The following is a 21,273-nucleotide window of genomic DNA, read 5'->3' on the forward strand; positions in this document are numbered from 1 at the left end:
CTGACAGGGGCTGTGTTTGGTTCCTCACGGAGCACAAGGCCTGAAGAAAAAGGAACGCGCAGGTGGGGCACAGGCAAGAGGCTTTGTGTACCAGGGCGGCGAGTATGGCGTGCTCTTCCCGTGAACTTGGTGAAAAGGGGGGTCCTGCAGCAGCAGCAGAACCTGCCTTGGTCTGTGCCCCTGTTGTTGTCTGGATCGAGCAGAGAATGGCATAAATCTAGGATCCTGTTGTGTGGGTTGCATCTCTCTGCAGCATCTCTTTGCTGGGTGCGCTGAGTCTGGCACTGCTGTTGCAGAGACCTGAAAAGCTGCTGTGCAGCGTGTAGCTCCTAGGCAGGAAATTTGGGAATATTAATATGCTAGTATCCTTTAAGCAGGGATAGAATACCATTTGAGACTATAACTGAGATTTGGGACTATTAATAAAGAATATCTGATGTTAATAGGACTTCTGGCAGCTGTAATGCAGTACACTGCTGTCAGAATTGTAGTAGTTAAGCTTCCCTGCAAGGTTAAGAAGAATTGCGCATTAGCTGAAACTGATATTAAATGTATGCTGTACTTTCATGCTGGTTACTTGAAAGAGTGTGTTATTTCCTTGAATTACCCTGTATACCAGTTTGTGGCACCCGGAAACTTACACCCTCTCTTCCCAATCTTAAGTATGCACTGAGATAATTTGTGGAACAGTTGTGAGTAATTCAAGAAAAAAAGTAAGTATCTAGAAAATACTCAGTCATTCTTTTTCATTACAGACATTTGTGAAACATTCTTTCATGATTAAAAAAGCATCTTTGTTACTAAGTTGTCTTTCATTTGTTCATGGCAAACCCTGAGTCAGATTTGGGGTAAGAATTTGCTACTCAGAAATGTATAGGAGAAAAGAGAGTTAACTCTTTAACCATTTTGTCAGCAGTTAACTTTTTTTCAAATAAGGATCTATATGACACCATCTGCCTATCTGTGGACAGAGATATCCTCTTGTAACTGTAGCAGCATGAACTTAAAACTGGTTTTTCCGTTTAACTTTTTGAGCTTGGTGAGATTGTCAGGAAATTGGGCAAGTTAGTGCTTCTGTTAATTGGGAAAGTTAAAAATTGAAATTATCAAAACCCTTATTTTGGTATTCCTACACATGGCTCTATGTGTCTGTTGAAGGACTTTGTATATCCATCACCTGAAAATGTATTGTTTAAAAGAGCTTCCTTGGAAAATAGATAAAACTGTTAAGACAATGGCCATTGTATACTTGTTGCTGAATGGCACATGAACACTGCTTTAAAAAAATAACTAAAAAAATCCAACTAAGTTAAGTTTCTTATGACCACTTCAAAGCTCACTGTAGGAGGGAAAGAGGCTTTTCTCTTGTCTGAAAACTAAAATGATTTAGTGCTTGACAGGTCTTTTGGGCTCTGAAAACTCATAGCTGGGATTTTCATTCTGCTAATATTCTTTGAAGTTTTGTTAGTCAGGCTTTCTCTTCTTGTAAAGAATGGAAGGATGCAGTACAGTAGAGTTTAACAATAACACAGAAACTCTTGACTTATAAAATCTACTTTCTAGCTTTTGACATGCCAAAACGTTGTTACACTTAATAGAATGGTATTCAATCCATAGCTGGTACTGCTAGGTTTGCTATACGTAGCCCCTTTGTGGGCTGTACTTGAGCCAGTATCTGTTTTAAAGATACATTATATCTTGACAGAAAATTATTTTTAATGCCCAACTTTTCATAAATATATTTTTCCATGTTTAAAATGCTATATAAGTGTGTGTGAGGAGGTATGTAATTACACAGTTTAGATAATATATGGCATGTTGAGAAATTGTGAAAACTGTAATGGTATATTAGTCTGGAATACTATTATGCAATTAGATTGGTAAACTCAGATACTAGAAATATAATTCTGTCTTTGCTTCCTCTAAGAATTATATTGCATTTCCCCCAAATTTGAGGACAGTAAATTTTGATGCATTTTGATATACCTTGACATGTTTTTGAGCAGGAAGAAAAAAAAGCTTCTCAATTTATTAATATGGATTAAGGCATTTCATTTGAGTGTTTTATATTCCTCCAAGCATCAAAGTCTATATCAATTGTACATTTTGATTCTAAACTACTCATATTTTCTACTGGCATGGTGTTTGCTAGCATGGTTTGTTTTTTTTCCCATAGCTGTCTGTTTTTGTCTATAGGAAGGTTGCACACCCTTTGTCTTTGAATAAATTTAAAAAGTAGAAAAACTGAAAAATTCTTGAAATAAGTACACATCATGTCTTTCGCAATTTGAATGGGTCTGTATGTCTTTAAAACCATCGTGTGCTTCAAAGTCTTTTGGGTTTTCAGATATATGTGATACTGAGAACTTGTGTTGCTGGGAATACAGAAGGGGGAAAAATTAATCTCATTTTACTTGTTTGGCTATATTATTGCTATAGTAATTTTTGAAGTATATAGTGACTACTGGTAGATTTGCTTAAAAAATAACTTTTATTTTTATCTTGTAGTCTCCCACAAAAGCTGTATATAATGCTAGACACTGGAACCAGCCAGAATCAGAGGCTCTGCCAGCACCACCGGTTTTGAAAACTCCCAGTGTCCCAGTAAGTAGACTGTTTGTTTTTTTTTCTCAAGTTTAGTAAATCTCCTTTTAAGATTCACTGATATTTTTTGAAACATGAGTTCTTGATATCTGGTAATGTCACAGTAATTCAGAATTAAGTCCACTTTGTGACGTGAGCCACTGGGTATTTGATAGGAAATAAATTGTCAGTGGAAATATTCTAGAACGGGATTTTCTAGATCATTTCAATATACAGATGCCAAAAAGTACTTCAGCCAAGTTATGTTCCCTAATGTGCTGAAGTTAAGCTTTCTACCGATGGACTCCATTTCATCTTCTGAGAACCCCTAGGATTAACTTGCTAATACCCATAGATATCAGCAAGTTGCAGGTTAAAAAGGAAAAACTTAAAAAGAGATATTTCTTTTTTTTTTGTTCTCCTCTCTAATGGAGTAAAGTATTATGAATTGCTGACTTAGGTCTTTAGACACTATGAAAGAAACAAAATTTTCTGTATACAGCCAGAAATGCTAATATGAACGTATCGGATATAAGCATGTCTACAAAAAGTAGACAAGAGGCGAAAACAGTTCTTGAAGTAACTTATTTGTTCAAAAATCAGTGATTGTTCCAAGGCTGAAGGTAATTGTTTTTAACTCTTCTGAGACCCTGAGAATCCAGGGTCTTGGGCTTATATATGTGTAAAAGTTGTTACTGATTATGCGAAGAGAGCACTGTACATTGTCAGTAAACTTCATTTCATTTGGTGCCTTGCTTTAACAGTACTTGCCTGAGAAGAGAAAATCAGAAAGTAGATATTTTTGCAGTGATAAGTCTTCAGCTTTTGTTGTTCTCATCAGTTTCGGTTTTTGGTTGGTTTTTTTTTTTGTTTTTTTTTTTTTTAATTCCACCTCTGTCTGTGTTGTTCTGATACTGGCTCCTCTTTGATTTGTGGTTGGTTTTGGTTGCATCCTCACAGTATTCTGAACAGCCTTCCTTCGATCTTAACTGCGCTGCCTGGAAAATGCAGATGACTCATTTTAAAACAACCATTACCACTACTGTTTGCCATTTTGTCTTCTGTCAAACTTCCACTTTGTAACTGGAACCATCAAAATGTTAATTCAGGAATATGGCAGAGGTTTGGCTGAACAAACCAGTTAGGGGAATTTGTTTGTAACTGCTCCTCCTGTTACGATGTACATCTGAAGTTACTTCAGTCACTTTTTTTAACCTTGATTTACATGTGTATGATTAAGATTTAAGACTTACAAGATAAATGAGCCTTGATCCAAATATTCAGTGGTAATTCCTGCGCAGATGATCCTGCCTCTTTAATTTCTGTAGAAATTTGTTACCTGAAGATCTGGATAAATTTGTCTTTCTGGTGAGAAACCCATAGTATTATGGGTTATGCCAAGTACTCTTTCTTATGTCCTCTCCAAGCTCCCTTGGAATTTGCTTTGAAGGGGAAGCCATTAACCAAGACTTGGATGAGATACTTCAGTGGATCTCCTGTGTTCACAGACTGATAAGATCAGAACCCTCCAGTACTTGCTCTAAACAAGCTTTTCAGGGTGGTTTATTAGCATTTTGCCACTGGAGCCTAAGTGAGCAAATACTGAAGTGCTGCACAGTGGTAGAGGCAGCATGTAAAGAATACTCTTAATATAGCAGGTTGTTTTGGCTTATATTTTAATTTTGACTGTCAGTGTACAATGCACAAGAAGGCTTTCTCTCAAAATATCTCGTGGAGTGAGTAACAGTTAATGCATCCTCTATGCCTGCATATTAATTCTGTCTTTTTCAGTCACACTTTAAAAAAATTCTCATTTTTCTATGTAAGGAAACTAAGTGTGTGATGTTACTTAGAGATTAAGGGTGAGTAAATGACCATGGGCATTGGCACTTGTACACTTAGAATTTGGCATTTGGAGGTCTTTTTCCTGTATGCCTTGTTTTCTGTAATTTGTCTTCACGTCTGAATTTGTGCCAAAGAAGTAATCTGAAGATAAGCTGACACTTAAGCTTATAGTAGCCTCAAACTAATACAGAGGAGTAGGTTGAGGAGAAACCTGTAATACTTGCCTGAGATGGTTGGAAACTTGTCAGTAGTTATTCTAGACCTAACATCAAGTTCTCTACTACCTGTTCTAAGTTCAGAATAGGTTTTGCTGTATTTCGTGCTATAACATGTTGTTCCTAAAATATTAACACGACAAATGTGAATAAGGCCAGTGTGCGGAGAATACCATGAATTTCTAAGAGCATATTCTACCTATTTGAGGCGTGCACCACGCCTCTCTTATTTCTCTGTATGCACGCTACAAAATTTATATTGGTAGTCTTCTACCTACAGGCAAAATACAGTTTGGAGTATCAGGTTGGAGAGGTCGGTTTTCCGATAGCTTTACCCCGAGTACAGTAGTGCGGTAGCCTCCAGTAGTTAGAGATGAGAACAGTAGGCACAGAGTTTTTCAGTTCAGGCTATGTTGAGATTGCTCGATGCTGTGCTCCTATCCAGACCAGTGTACATAGTGGTGGTTCAGTATTGGAACCAACTTGGTCAATCCTGGAAGCTCCAGTGTAAGGGTGTAAGATGCTTGTAAGTATCAACAATAATTGTTTTAAACACTGAACTTAGTTGGTTTGCTTACCCTAAAGCTTAAGGAACCAGTATAAAGGACTCTTTTAGTTTCAGAATTCCACTGGAGCTTTCCTGACTACTTAGAGCTGGTTTTTGTATTTAAAAATGCATATAACTTCTGACATCTTAATTTTTTAATTTTTTTTAAGAGTAGGTACATTATCACACAGCTTAGGTATATCTTGGTAGTGTAAGGCAAGGACTAAATAGTCCCAAAATGTGAGTTTGACAATTGCACAACTGTACTGTTTCCTGATGTATTTAGTGTATGTTTACGTGCTCAAAACATCTGCCCATTTTAGCACTTTCTTATTAATAGGTAAGGCTATCTTCAAAGGAGGCAATTCATAAAGATGATGGAGTTTTTAAGGCTCCTGCACCACCTCCCAAAGTGATAAAAACTGTGACAATACCTACTCAGCCCTATCAAGAGATAGTAACTGCATTGAAATGTAGGAAAGAAGACAAAGAAGTAAGTATTCTTAACAAATTTTTAAGATAAAGAATTATTGGTAATCCTAAGTACTGAAGGAACAGTGTCAAAATGAAATTTGGCTTTCCTATTAAAGATAATATTTTTATCTAAATAGTTGAATGGCCTTCATTAACTTCTTAATGTTTCCTTGCACTCAAAACTGAATAGATTTTAAACTGTACTTGTTAAGGTTACGATTAATCCCAAGAGCAACTTACCTAGGTCAAAATATTTGTCTCTTCCAGTTATACACTGTTGTTCAGCATGTAAAGCACTTCAATGATGTAGTGGAATTTGGTGAAAATCAAGAGTTCACAGATGATATTGAGTACTTGCTAAGCGGATTGAAGAGCAATCAGCCCCTAAACACACGTTGCCTTAGGTAAGGTATCTTAATATAAAACACTGAACTTATATTTAAAAGAGATGTTAAATATTGATCAGTGAAGTGACCATGCTTTAAAGTGTTGTTTGGGTAGTTACCTGGCACTTCTGCTGTGAAGAATAAAATTAGAAAATAATTGTCAAGATGATATAATGTGAATAATCAGAAGTAGCATGACTAGGAAGACTAAAGTTGTACAGTAAGAGACATCTTCAACACACTTCTTTTCCTTGCTATAAATTAAAAAATATTTTCTGAGAACTTTTCTGTTTAGTGTGATCTTGTGTGCAATATCTGTTCTGGTTTTTAATGCAAAATTCAATTCTAAAATAAAATCCCTAAGACTGGAAAGCTTGCTAGCTGTAATCTTGAACTAATGTAATATTGATGTACTCCAACCACCTGTTCTTTATCTTCTGTTGAGAAATAACATAGCTAGCATCCACTGGAAGTATTGTGGCCTCAATATTAATTGGAAGCTTTCCTAAGTTGTCTTGAACTACTTGTTGCACTCTTAATATTCAGGTTACACATTATCGCAAAGTTAGTATCAAAAACGGTAGTCTTGCTTTGAAAAAGTTTGACTTAACATTGGTGTCCATTCCCTGGACATAAAAGTAATTAGAATCACGTTCTGTAACCATGTAATAATCTTTTTTTTTTATAGTTGTAAATTTTCCTCTGTTTAGCAAAACTGAAATGGTAGAGAAGGAAAAACTTGAATCCACAGAGACAGGTGACACTTTTAAGAGAGCTATTTTAAAAATTTGTTCTTCATGTTCCTCAAAAACTAGCAATCAATATTGTTGCTGGAGTATAAACACAAGAAATCTATTATCCAGTTTGTATGTGCATTATGATAAGAATAAATTAATACCATAATGACAGTTTAGGATTGTTTTTCATATTGAGTACACTTAATTTGCTCGTATGGCAAGCTTCCTAAGATCTTAAACTGACTTTTTTTACTTTCCAAATTTGTATCATGGAATATAACTTGTATAAACACCATAAAAATTTTTTCTTTCAGTTAACAAATTAAAAGAAAAGTATTTTTCCAAAGGAAATCAATGTGTAAGGATAGGAATAGACGTAAAAGAATCAGAAACTGGTAGGTAAGCTCTAACTGGTGCTGTTGTGATTGGAGACAGAAAGACCACTTGTTCTTTAAACACCATATTGTATGAATCTTTTATAATAAGATTCCTCAGTAGTCATGGAAGACTTGATTGCAGAATCACTCCCACATTACTCCACATTTAAAAGCAATATATTTTTAATAATCTATATGTTGCACTGTGCTAGAAATGGCAGACAGCTTGGTGATAAAACTAGGGGAAGGCTGCCTTTTTTAAAATAGAATTGTTACACTGATCACTGATTAGACTAATATATTTGTCAGATTTTTCCTGAAATCTATAGTGTTTCCATCAACTGTAAATGCAGTAATAAATATTAAAAATGTTTGGTTTTCGGTAAAAGTATTGTCAGGCAGAAGCAGGACTAATCAGTCAGATAACTGTTAGATCGCGATGGAAGCTCACATTTATAATTTCTGATAATGTCTTGATCCATAATAAGCTCTCCTGTGCCGCTAAATCAGAGCTTTGTGCTTAAGCCATGAACTTTTTACTTTCAATTTAACTATTTGAAATTATTTCAACTTTTGTTTGAAAAAAGCAAGTTCAGGGTACCCTTTTAAAGCCTGTTTTTAGCCAACCTTAAAATAAAACAGACATAGTTTGGTGCTGGTAAGCAACTGTTGAATAAAATGCTGTTCTGTTCACCAATTACAAACTTGCCTTACACAAATTTTAGAAGAAACGTCCCAACAGAGTTTGTCAGGGTCTGAGGTATATGGTCAATCACATTGTGTAGACTTGCTTGTCTGCCATTTTTGGAACTGTGTTCATTTTAGTTATTCTAATCCAGAATTAATTTTCTCTAGTGTAATCAGCTTGGCGACAAAGTGCGCCATGCCCAGCTTCCGAATGCATCTGAGAGCACATGGGATGGTAGCCATGGTTTTCAAAACACTGGATGATTCCCAACACCATCAGGTATGGAAACATTGTGTATTTCATTAATGTTTGATATCTGTCTACTTTGTATGAACTTTTTGTATGTGTAACTCAAGGTCAAGCATCCAGTATAGTGTGCATCTGGGGTCAGTGCTCCATTTTAGAAATCTGTAACGAAATGAAACATAAGAGCGCCTGCATTCCAATGACAAATTCCCCTTCCACTGTTTATGTGCTTCTGGGTTTGGAAATGTCTTTTAAAAAAGCATTTAAGCTTTTTAAAAAAAACTGACTGTGCTTTGGATTGCTATTTTATATCTTCTCTTAAGCTTTTAAAAATAGTTTAATTGTTGTATTTATAATTTCCTTCAAATAAAATACATTTGAAAGGAGTCCTTTCTCCTTGTACTTAAAGATGGCTCTCAGTACTCATCTCCAGACTCGCTTGTATGTAAATTACCACCTTTTCTGTAGCTGTTGTGGGGCATTTTTCATGTCCTGTGCTTGTCTCCTTGAGCAGTGCTGTAATTGCAGTTGTAGGATGCCTTGAGTATGTGCAGCGTTCTATGATAAATCTAGGAGAGGTAAATTTTAACTACTTATGATAGTATGACCTGACAGTTAAAAACTGAAGCAGTTGGGATTTTCCTTCTTATCAACTTTACAAGTTCAATTCAGCTGTAATAGAAAATGCTTCTTGCAGGTGATACTATTTTTCCAGCAGTTGGAAACCGTGCCTCTGTTGGGGTATCCCTTGAGGTATTGTTACAAAAGCTGAACGTAGGAAATGTTACTTGAAGTGGGTAGTAGATACGTATATCCAGTCAGGCTTATTACTTTTATTTAATAGCTCTGGAATAGCGACATACAATGCAGAAGGAAACTGCACCCACAGAAACAGACATTTAAGAGATTGTATTTGACATCTTACTGTGGGTGGGGGAGAAAGCTGTAGAGCTTTAAGTAACTAATGTAGAATAATAGCTTATTTTCCACCTCCCTCAAAAATTAGCAGTGGCTAACTGTAAAACATAGGAACCAGATTCAATGCATTCAGTACTTTGTGAGCCGTCAAAATAGTGCCAAGTGATACTAGAAATATATAAAGTATAGTCACGCTATTTAGGACTGCTGCCACCACTGAGTTGCAGGAGATCTGCAGAGGACAGCTACAGTTCCTTGGAAAATGTACAAGCTTGGTCGGTGTATTTTTTACTGTCTTTTAACAGTTACCATTATCATTATTCCTTCATTTTCAAAAGAACTAGCACATACAGTTCAAAAGGAAATTGCATGCTATTATTAGCCTGCAGTAACAAAAAGCATTGATTATATTCAGTATTTTCAGTGTATTTGATGAAATGTTCCCTTTTGTCGGGAAAAAAAAGGTTTAATATAGGTTATATATATGTTTTAATATAGTTACAGTGCATTCTTGGTACAGGTTATACAGTGTTATAAAACTACTGCTTTATCAAACTACTATTAATAAATACTACCTATATGCTCTAACTACTGACAGTATATGCTTCAAAAATGACCTTCTCTGTATAAGCTTACTGTCTTCGTATACTGCCCTTTCATTCACTAATTATTTCACTAAAATTTTAACTTGTTCAAAATGAGTAGAAATTTCTCCACTAAATTTCAGTGCAAAGTAACTCAGGAATAATAAATCACACTAGGCTTTGCTTGTATGGCTCAAATCCATTTAAGATGAATAAGGACGGGGGCGGGAAAAATACAATGATTTTGTTGATATTTTCTTTAAAGTATTTTGGAGATGGGAAAACTGCCACAATGACATTACTAATGGAAACAAAGATGAGTGTATACTGCATTCGTTGTACTGATAAAATGGAATAGACTGAAGAAAGTAGGGGACTTTTACATTTCCATACGAATATAAAATAGCAGTTGCAGAGGTATTTTTTTAACCAGCAAGGAAAACAAAGTAACCAGTTTTCTTACTGAGTATGCCCCAAAATATTTACATAAAAATTACTTGTTCCACTGAATTTTTCTTGTAGATTTGTCTTTAAGCTACAGTTTCAGTTTTTAACTGACTTTGTCTCTTCAGCTGTGCTCTAAAGGTTTTGGGGTATTATTAATTTTTAAAATAAAAACTATATTTTCATTATAGCTATCAGCAGTTAAGCATAGAAATGTGGTTTTGTAATGTCTTCAGCATGTGAATAATTTAAAAAAAAGAAGCATTAAATGTAGTGCTGAACCCTAGAAAATAACCATCTGTTCCCACAAGCTGGAGTATAAATAGAACAAGCAAGGGAAGACAAGGATGAGAGTGGGTGTAAATGGTCTGCCATTTCTGGAGTGTATGTTCAACTAGAATGTTTTCCTGAATTTTGTAGAAGTATGGAGTGCAACTCCATAGTTAGATATGCCATACAATTTCTGTCTAGAGCAAATTCTATTTATTTTACTTTTTTCTCCTCTCCACATTTGTTTGGAAGCAGAATGTGTTTTAAGCATCATGAGGAACAGAACAGGAAAAAAAAAACCCAGCCCATCCAAAAAACCAGCTTCACTACTGTAATCCATAAGGGTGGGATTTTGAGGGTTTGATTTGGTTCTTTGGTTGTTTGGTTTGGTTTTTTAGGATATTGATCAAAAATTAGTTGTACTAATAATTTTCCTCTCATTCTCAACTCAGAATTCTGTGTATGGTAGGGTGTGAGATAGCTTACAGACAATGTGGATAACTGTTTTTAACACAGAAGATCAGAGCAAAATGTAGTTGTTATTCAAGATTAAACCAACTTGCATATAGGAACTAAGAAAAGTGACTTTTAGAAAACCTTTATCACTGGTCTGTAGCTGAAGCAGGTTTGTTCCACATTATATAAGCACCATTCACATTTGAGGTCTTTACTTTTGCAACATCACTATTTTCCTGTTGCACGTTGTTAGCGTTCGGAGGCTTATTGGCCTGATGGCCTTCTGTACATACGCTGTTGCGGGAACCTAGTTTTTGTTACACACAGCTACTCCACTGCTTTTTGCTTTTCTGGCAGTCCTCCTACAGCCTGAAACCTTCTGTATAAGATCTTAGTCCCCTGCTTGGGTCCATTCTGATCACATTTAAGTATCTTAAAACCTGGGGGGAAGGTCTGAAGGGAAGTGTTGACAGAGCTTACGTGGAGGGAGAACCATTACTCTCTGCATAATAGGAAGTTGGTTGGATTGCAAAGAAGGGAGCCTGGGCCAGGCAAGGGCTTGGTACAGAGGCTTACAAAATGAGTGTGATTGCCCTTACCAGACTTTGGAGTATCTGTAAAGCATTTCTGAGTAGTGATCTAAGAACAGTCTCTGACTTTTTGAAATGCCTAAATATTGGCAGCCCAGGTTATAAATTCAGCAGTTTCCCTTTATTAACTGCTGCATAGTTTCTAGTTGATAGAAACTCCTTTGGGGGCTTAATCTTTTTTAACCTGGAAGCTCACCCAGATAATGCTGGTCACTAGAAAATAGTTCTTCATACATGTTGCTTTATTAGGTCCCACATTGGCTGAACAACGGTTAACAGAGTAACCTTTGATTTCTCTGGAATGCATGTGCTCCTATGTCCTGTTTTAATAACTTCCATTCTGAAGGAACAGAGAGTTTTTCAGGGAACCTGAAACTTCTTACATTTTAAACCAGTTGCAAGCAGATCCTGAGTTAAACGATTTCTATAATTAAAATTATAAAATTGCAAGGTTTGTAGGAGGAAGTTAATAGAAATTAAAGGAAAACAATGTATATACCCTGTCTATGTAGACAAGCCACGTAGATTGCTTTCTGCCTTACATCTGACAAGGCTAGAGTAGTGATAGTCAAAGCTAAGATTTTTTTTTTTTTTTTTTTTAAACAACACTGTGTCTCAAGGTTGTATTCATGAAAGGAGATGCAGCTTTGGAAACTCTTGCTTCCTTCCTTCAGTACTCCAAATGCATCTTTGGTAGTTAGATTAAAGTCTTTACTCACCTGAGGGTTTCCTTGACTCAGACAGGAAGGAGTTTTAACATAGCTTTTGATAGACTGTCAGCTGCCTAATCCTGTTTTGGAAATGCTGATACTGCTCAGTGTGACCAGGTATGATTATTACTTGCTTCTAAAATAAACAGAAGCAGCTAATGATTGCTTTGGTGATTGGCTGAACTCTAAACAAGATGTTAATCTGTTATGACGCAGAAATTTTGCTCTTTCCTGTTGAGCTGTACAACATTCACATCCCAGAATTAGTTTGTCTCTGGTTTTAATTTACTTTATACAGAAAAGATTGGATAGATGCATGTAGCATGTTGACTCTTGAGAGTTGAACTCTTAAGACACATGTACCCCACACACCCCCAGATATCATAAAAAGTTTCTGAAATTATTGTGCCCAGCACAACAACTGGATTCTCCATGAACATTTTTCCTCTTTACCATAACTTGGAGCTTACCTGGACAGATGAGTCTCTTGGTGCAAGTGCTGTACTTAAAAGCACTAGGGACAGATAGCTTTGCTCTGATCTCTTCACTGTCATTTGTCCCTTCCTGTGAATCACCTTCTTCTGCCTTTGCTTTTCTGGAAAAGCAAATGATTTTCATTCATCTTCATGAAGATGAAATTTAATTCCTTCTTGAAGAAGGATTAAGTATTCTTTAGTCAGTAAGAGGTCCTTATATACCAGTTCTGTGTAAGATAGGGATGGTCAAGATAATAGCATTTACTTGTTAAGGACTGATGGGGATGGGGCGCGGGGAAGCTGGTTTGTACTTTGGCTACTTCCAAAAAGCAGAATTCCCCTGGAAATCAAATGCATTTATGCTGGAAAGCTTTGGGTAAGCTATTGACTGACAGACCTGCTTGGCAGAATTGGAATGTATGTCACCAGGCTCTCCACCCCCCCTGGCTCCCGACCTTGCATGCAAACACTGTCCCCATGATCTCTGTATTTTCTGGTGCAGTCACCAGCTTATTCCATCGAACCAGAATGTTCACCTACCTTGCCATGTAGCTTGTGCGTTTCCACTTTGTCCCCCTGCCATCTGTCTCTTCTATAATACTGTGTTACTGGAGTTACTGTTTCTTATTCAGTCTCCAGCACTGAGTTCCTTAAAAGTAGAAAACCATGCTTTTCTACTAGGGTTTTGTAAATGCGTTAAGTGATTTATGTCTCAGTTGTATTGGTTAGGAGAATGCATTAGTAACTTGCCAGAAGGAATCTATGTACAACAGTAAGTACTCATGCAAGTGCTAGCATAGACTGGGACTTGTCAGGCTTTTTCTTCCACAAATCTTCAGCTTGTTTATTAAAAATTGTAAAAGGTCTGCCTAACATGATTACTAAAATCCGGGTTTTTTTTCTTTCCTCTCCCAACCCAAGAATTTGTCCCTTTGCACAGCAGCTCTAATGTACATCCTGAGTAGAGATCGTTTGAACATGGATTTAGACAGAGCTAGTCTAGATCTGATGATAAGGCTTTTGGAATTGGAACAAGATGCTTCTTCTGCCAAGCTGCTGAATGAAAAAGACATGAATAAAATTAAGGAAAAAATTCGGAGACTGTGTGAAACTGTTCACAACAAACATCTGGATCTCGAAAACATCACGGTGGGTATCATGCTTTTATTTTAAAGCCTTGGCGGTAGTGGAATGCTTAGTAAAATGGAACTTAAAAGCATCATCCTTAATCTCGTATCTCCCAACTAAGGAATCATGACATTTTGTCTACCTTCTGTGTATATATGACTGCACTGCAAGTATTTTCTTCTTTAAATTTGAAATTTCTGTTCTAAAAGGCTGTTAGTAAGATAGTTATGATGTTCTTTGGCCATCTGATTGACCATTCGCTCCTGCTAAGGGCAGCTAGTTAAAGGTAGCAATGAAAAACAAGTAACACTTCAAATAACGATGTGTTTAAAGACCATGTTTAGATTATTTGACTGTTTCTTTGCCTAAATTTTATATATACATTCACAAAAAATAGGGGTTCTTACGTGGGAATAAGAGTATTGTGTGTTAAATTGAAAATGTGGTGCAGGTTCTCCCATTAAAAAAAGAATAAAAATCTGTCCTACAGAAAGTGATTTCTCTCTGCCCAAAGTGTGGTGGCAGATCTGTTGATTACCATAAATGTTGATGAAATTTTTTCCTTCCTTTCTCGAACATACTTGTGTTTTTTATGAATGTATCTTCAGCAGCAACAGAGTAAACTGGTTTTGTTTAAAAATAAATTTGGCCATCAAGCTAGCTTGAAAAGTAAAGGGTAAGTTGCAAGTCTTTTTAAAAGAGTATATTTAAAGAATTGTTGGCAGATTAACTAGATGAGTGGTCATAGATGGCAAAAATTAGTAATGTCCTTTTGCTTTCATCATGTTTCAGTATAACAGATGTTAGTATGATCTTAATTTTTTAACATACTGTAATACATTCTTTTAATGTTTTAAAAATTCTTATTAGGTTTTGCCATTTTTCATGTAATACTTATACTCAACAGGAGAAGCTTCTGATTTATTGTTTATAAAGTGAGCTTTTTAGAGCTTTGTCTCTGCAAGTAATGTTTCAACTCCTGCCAGTAATCTGCAGTTCAGATTGTATTCCATTTTAGGTTAGATTAGAAGATTATTTGCCTTGTTGAGCTGGCATTTTCTTTTGTAGTTTTTGTGACTTTTTTGTTGGTTTAGGAAGGGTTTGGTTTGGGTTTTTTTCCCCAAATTCTAGCTATGGAACAGATAGTTGAATTGGTATGAAAACTCAGCGTTAGGTAGCAGTAGAAAGAGCTGAATTTTGGGGGAGGAAGATAATATTGTTTACATAATTCTTAACCTTGGTCATCAGTTGTGGTGACAAAGGAGAATTGTTTCAGAGTTTCAATTTTAGGCTTGTTTCCTACAAACCTATGAAACGTGCAGGTAGGGAGCTTGTATTAATTTTCTGGCCTTTGAAATCTGCAAACGAAGAACGCATTTGAGATTATTTTCTCTGCTTTCAGTTTACTCTCTGAATTCACATGATACAATCTGAAGATACCAACACAGAAGGAAATTTGTTCTCTAGGTGCTGATGAGCTAGGAATTGGAATAATCAGTGTCTTATTTCAGTGCCGTTTTGGCACCAAAGGCAGCTCGTGTAGCCCACAGTCTGTCAGTGCCAGGATATCTTTTGCACTATAAAATGTAAGACGGCTCCCTTTATTAAGCATGGAACAGCTGGTACAGGTTCCTCATTGCTAAAGCATTCAGCCACACAGACCACTGTCTCCTATTTGAGCTTTTCTCATATTCATAATCTGAGCTAGCCTGATGTTTTTTTTATGAACTGTAATTCTGTTCTTGTGTTTTCTTAGGAATGGGTTTTGAAGGGAGAGGGTATGTTAAAAGGGACTCTGTCTTGTGAGGAAGTTGTCCATAAGTACATGAGTAAAGAGTAGTATTTATCATGGGCCATCAGTTTCAGCTGGTTTTTGGTTGTTTTTTTTTTTTTTTTTTTCCTGAGGCATCTCTATTTCTTAAAATTATGTTGAGCTGTTGTTGTAAATGTGTTGAACACTGTAGTACCTCACAGATGGAAACTGGTTCCCTCCCAGCTGCACCATCTAGAAGCAGAGACTATATAGTGTTCAGAAAATATATGCAAGCCAAATGAGATGATGAGGTTCTCTTTCAGTTTATGATAGTAGCAATGGTAATTTGAGACAATAATGAACTCCGTATGTAGAAGATAAAGTTGCTTTCACATAGATCTCTGTCGTGAGATATAAGTAATCTCTGTTTTTGTACCAGATGACAGGCAGAAAAATGCTAACAAAAATGCAGATCTTCTGGGGGTAAAGAAAAGATCTGTGCTTTTTCAGATGCAGACACATCTACTGAGAAACAGAAGGATTGCAGCAGATGTTTTGATAACTCCAGTTTGTGCCTAACTGGTTACAAATTCATTTTTTTTGATTCTTACACAGATCAAACGAATATGATCAATACTGCCTATCTCTTTCCACAGAGAATGTTGTTTGTGTGACTATCTAGAAGTTAGATCAGACTAATTTTTGCTTACTCAAACAGGTATTCAAAAGGTTCTGTTTTCTAGACTGCTGTGAACATTAAAAATGTAAACACAGAAACTGAAAAGGAGTTCTCTGTGGGTTGAATTTGTTCCAAGTTTTTTTTGCTGGCTTAGAAGAAGATAAAACCTGAAGAACTTAGCCTTTATGTTAGCAAATGGCACTTGCTTGTCAGTCAGCATAGCCCTCTGTAGCTGATACTTGCAGCTAGCTCCTCTCTTGCATCATAACAAAATCCTTCAAAAGTGACTTCTCTTTTCAGCTGGTGAAAGAGGTTATTCTGTTTTTCACTTTCAGCATAAGGCTGAAAGCTTAAGGGAACCATGTTTTGAACTTACTTTCCTCAAAAGCAAAAGGGTTTACAAGGTTTGATTCATTTTATTAAAAAAAAAAATTTAAATAAATAAAAATTGAGAATTGTGTTCCTATGCCCAGTAATGTAAATATCAAATTATATTCTCCTGGAGTTTTTTGAAGTCTTATTGCCCTTTGGCAGAAAACTAAGGTCCATACTTTAAATATTGTGCGGCCTTTGAGCTTTCATGGTGATAGGTATTTAGGAAGTTAACTTAATCTTCTGTAGCTGTGAAGATCTCTAAGGAGAGTTTTTAATCAACTTCTATCCATCTGGTTTTGGTTATGCATGATTTCAGATATCCATGTTACAGTATTTTCAAACTCAATCTATAAAAGTGAAAGGAATCATCTGAAGAGGATGGGAAGGCTTCAGAGAGCTAGGGATCTGTCAAACTGTTGTCTTCAGGTTCTCTCCCCTCCTCCCTCAAAATACTTTCTCATTTGGTTGGCTTCAGAAGGGAAGTTCTCCATCCATTGCTTAAAATATCCTCACCTCCTTTAGCATTATGTTTTTAACTTACAGTTTTTAAAAGAGTGAGGTTTTGGACCTTGTATCTTCCAGTGATGAGATGAGAACACTGTAACCAAGTTTCCCTCCTGTGAGAAGACTTGATGAGGGGCTGTTGGCAATTAAAAGTAGTTAGCAGTTTCCCTGGGTGGTGAAACAGTTGCAGGAGTAATTGCAGCTTTGTCTTTGTTGCCTTTGTGATGGGGAGTTGAGATGCTGCTGATGCAGGGAGGAATGACCTATTGTAGATTTGCTGCTGCCTGTGGTCCCTTATGCCCCACACCACTTTCATGACCCAAGGACACTGCCATTTACGTTGGAGAAATGCTGTTTCTAACTGTATGCTCATCAGTGATGGTGTGCTGCAGAGCTAGATCCTAAAAAACGGAAATAACTAACTTTGGGTAGTAACTTCTTTATAAAGACTAATCTTCAACTTTCTTTTCATCCTTGGAAATCAGTATTTTTGAAAACAAGGAAAGCAGCTGAAGATGTTGGGGGGGCTCATACAATTTATAAATTGGTTTTCCAAGACAACGGGGTGTTTGCTCAAGCCTGGTGAGTATCGTTATTCCCAGGAGGTGCTGAGGTTTGAACCCGTATTCTGGAACGTGCTGCACAGCTTGGAATAGGCACAGCCCTCCTCACAGCATTACAAATCAAATGTGTCAGGGAGGGAAGTTAACTTGAGAGAGGTTGAATTCAGTTGGCTTTAATGAGATCTTACAGCTTTTCCTCTGACCTTTCATTGTTGTATTTATGTACCATATATGAAATTATTAAGCTTACAGTAGTCCAGATTTGCCTGTGTGTGTTCCAGGTGTTATGGAAGTCTATACTGATTACTTTTGTGTAGGTGTAATTTATATGTATGTATATGTTTTATTATTATCGTTTGCCTTTTATTAGAGACCTTTGGAAAAACAAGTAATAGTCTTAATTTTATAAATGGTGTTAGTTTTAGTTAAAAACATGCAGGGGATTAACTGAGATAATCGCCTAAAATCTCTTCAACTTCCATTTGCAGGGACTAAACTTATCTTTGCTGTTGTTGAATTTTGATATGTATTCCTCTTTAAAAAAAAAAATCACTAAATATAGTAAGATTTCCTACAGTGTTTTAATTTAATTGCTATCTTCTATGAGTTTAAAATGAAAACCACAAAATACCTATGTTAGAGTCAAATGTATGCTACAAGCAGCAGAGCCAATGTATCTGGGAAACAGAGAAGCAGTGTTCACTGTGGCTTTTCTTCATCTTTTTCCTGCCTGGCTGATTTGTCCATTTCCTTCCTCCGCTTGTTTCTTTTGATAACGAGAGAAACAGATGAAAGGAGGGTGCTTAGATTTTTCTAATCTATTAATAAAATCAAGAGAAAGTTGAAAATGCAAAGTACCTTTTTATCAGTACCAAGTAATTTTTTTAAGATACCCGTATTTTTCAATCTGTTCTTGCTCCCTCTGGTGGCTCTTCTACTTGTAACCTATAGCTTTGTTTTTATGGTTTTTATATGACATGTATTTGTATGATTTGATATATTGGCTACAGCTATATATGATGATTTCATTAATTCTGGAACCTAACTCTTTCAGACCGGGCATTTGGCAATGGAGACATTACTGTCTCTCACCTCAAAACGAGCTGGGGACTGGTTTAAAGAAGAACTGCGACTTTTAGGTGGTCTTGATCATATTGTAGATAAAGGTATATTGGAGATTCTGCTTTGACAGTGTGAAAAATTAGTGAATCTTGCTAAGATGTTTGCTTTTCTTAATATTCATTTTCTGTGTTTAAAAATAGAGACGTATTTTTCTCAGCAATGTTAAAAATAAAGTACACAATTTGATATCAAGTCACTGGGAAATACTAGTGACTTTAATCTGCTGCATGTGGGATTGAAAGTAGTTTTAAGGCTAAACAGAATGTGTATAATGTTGCATATAATGTGTGAGAGATTAAAAATGGCTTGAGTTTAGACAGAATACAGATTACTGTGTTACATATCTCTCTACAGCACACTTATTTTAGAGTAAGATCTCCTTTAGAGTCTTTTAGAATTATTTTCATGACTGGTATTTTTTGACTAAATATCCCAGAGGAAGTCAGCCCTTCAAGAAGAAATGGTGGGGATTTTGTTTCCGTATTTTTTTAAAGATATGTCTCGGTTACGTTTTTTGGATCAGCATCTCACAGATAGAAAAAGGAACATTTCTAAAATGAATTCTTGAGCTGAATAAAGCTTGGTCTTAAGTAAGCAGAGGGGTGGACAAAGGAAGGATTGAAGAAATGAAAGCGTTCAACTTGCACATGGTTTCAGACTTGTGAAGTGTGGGGAGAGAGTGCATGCTGTATCTTTTTTCTCTTCTACAAAGCAGTGCACTACAATTAAGGAATGTAGTCATGTGCTGTACAATCTCTTCATTGTCAGTAGAAAATAAAATACAGATAGGTAATTTGTGGCAACAATCACAAACTTGTAAAGCCAAAATTGTACCATGGTTGGTTTTTTGTTTTTCTTTTTTTTTCCACTTACTTGGAGAAATGAGACATTTTGGAATACTGATCATGTCTTTGTGATTGTTTCCTAGTACTAGAGTTTTGTAAACTGTAAAACAAGGTTGATAGCAACTCTCTGAGTAGCTAGTTAGTTTGTTGTATACTTGGCTTTTGAAGACCTCTTACTGATAGTGGAAAACAACTTCTTTTTGTTGTTCAGTTAAAGAATGTGTGGATCACCTGAGCAGTGATGAAAATGAAGAGAAATTGGTTGCTTCGTTATGGGGTGCAGAAAGATGTTTACGGGTCTTAGAGAGTGTGAGTATGAGCAGATGCATTGCATTTCTGAAAACTGCTTTTTCTCAACCAGACCTTTTCAATGTTACATTCTTTCAATATATAGTTACATAATAATACTATAATGTTGATTTATTTTTTTTTTTATATAGAAGATACTAACTTTCTGATATTTATCAGCATTTCTGGAATGTTTGTTTGAAAATTCCTTTTACCATTCTGTATGTATGTACAACTTTGCAAGTTTATTTTTTGTAAGAATAACTGAATGTAACATGATGCTTTTTCTTAAGTTCCTACAAAAAGCTGCTGTTTATGGATGTTGTTTTTGAGGCATGAATTTGACTCTCTAGTGTGTGTCTAGTAATAACGGATCATTATAGAAGCAGCATTTTCTTAGAAGCAATAAATCGATGTGTATTTTAAGAATTGCTACTTTTAAACATCAGCTGGCTAAGTGCTGAAAGAGAAGACTGCCCTGAGAGTCAAACTAGTCCTGTAATCAGTTGAGTGTGTATACTGAGATGGTAAATATTTTTTGATGAGAACTTTGAACAGAATTAAAATACATGGCACTTCTGTAGAGCTTAATTGACAGGAATTGTGAGCATATGCTTCTCTACAATGTCGTGTTTTGCTGAGTTTCATATTTTTACTCTTTTTGTATTGTGATACGGTAAGCGAGCAGAAGCGTGTTGTGATGTTTTAGCAATATGTCTCCACACATCAGAAAGCGATGTTTGGGTTCAGAGTACAGGTCAATGAATCTTAATGAACCCCTTAAACCCAAGTTAGAGGGCAAATGGCTACAGCGATAACTTGTTTTCTTCACTAAAATAGAAGGACAGACTCAAAGATAGTGTACGCTAAGTAAGCTAAAAACTGAGAAAGATGAACAGTTGCTAAAGTACTAATTCAAGGGTGCCTACTTAAAAATTAATGGCACCTAGCTCTTTACCTGCCTTCTGAACAGTGAGAGAAAAATGTTCAGATCCAATTTCTTCTTTTATATTTGATAGATGGAATTGCCAAGCAACAGAAGAGCCTTGTTTAGTGGTAGAGTATTCAAATTTGAACTTAAGGGTGGTTTGTGATGTAGTAAGACCCTTAGGAACTTGGGAGAGATGAGAAAAATCAACACACCATATCATGCAAATTTAAGAGGAGAACTTTTACTGTTTCTGAAAATTGATTCTGAATTTCAGTCAGGGGAATCAAGGAAAAACTTGATTTTTATGGTTGGATGCATAATAAGGTCTCAAAAGTGGAGCTGATGCCAAGTCCTAAAATTAACATTATGTATATAATTGTATTCTGTGTTATATTTTTATATATATATATTTACATACACATATATATGTACACACTTGGGACACTGTAGTCCCAGGATATAGATTCAGGGTTCTGCTGTGGCAGAACATTGTGCCACATGGTTTCTGTACTTACTGTGTTAGGGAAGATGGTTTTTAT

At 36.0% G+C, this 21,273-nt stretch overlaps 1 protein-coding gene across 4 annotated transcripts in view; it reads left to right on the forward strand.

Moving 5' to 3' along the window:
• WAPL (WAPL cohesin release factor) overlaps positions 1-21,273 on the forward strand; it is a 76,088-nt gene that overhangs the window by 45,116 nt on the left and 9,699 nt on the right. For 3 of the 4 annotated variants that reach the window (XM_030031009.2, XM_030031004.2, XM_030031008.2), the window contains exons 5-11: positions 2,509-2,604; positions 5,531-5,683; positions 5,932-6,068; positions 8,020-8,131; positions 13,468-13,695; positions 18,603-18,714; positions 19,727-19,824. In XM_030031009.2, coding sequence (XP_029886869.1) covers positions 2,509-2,604; positions 5,531-5,683; positions 5,932-6,068; positions 8,020-8,131; positions 13,468-13,695; positions 18,603-18,714; positions 19,727-19,824 — 936 coding nt within the window. The remainder of the gene's footprint in view (positions 1-2,508; positions 2,605-5,530; positions 5,684-5,931; positions 6,069-8,019; positions 8,132-13,467; positions 13,696-18,602; positions 18,715-19,726; positions 19,825-21,273) is intronic. The other variant, XM_030031011.2, reaches the window with a different exon arrangement.

This window comes from Aquila chrysaetos, chromosome 11 (assembly GCF_900496995.4).
Source record: "Aquila chrysaetos chrysaetos chromosome 11, bAquChr1.4, whole genome shotgun sequence".
NCBI classification, from domain to species: domain Eukaryota; kingdom Metazoa; phylum Chordata; class Aves; order Accipitriformes; family Accipitridae; genus Aquila; species Aquila chrysaetos.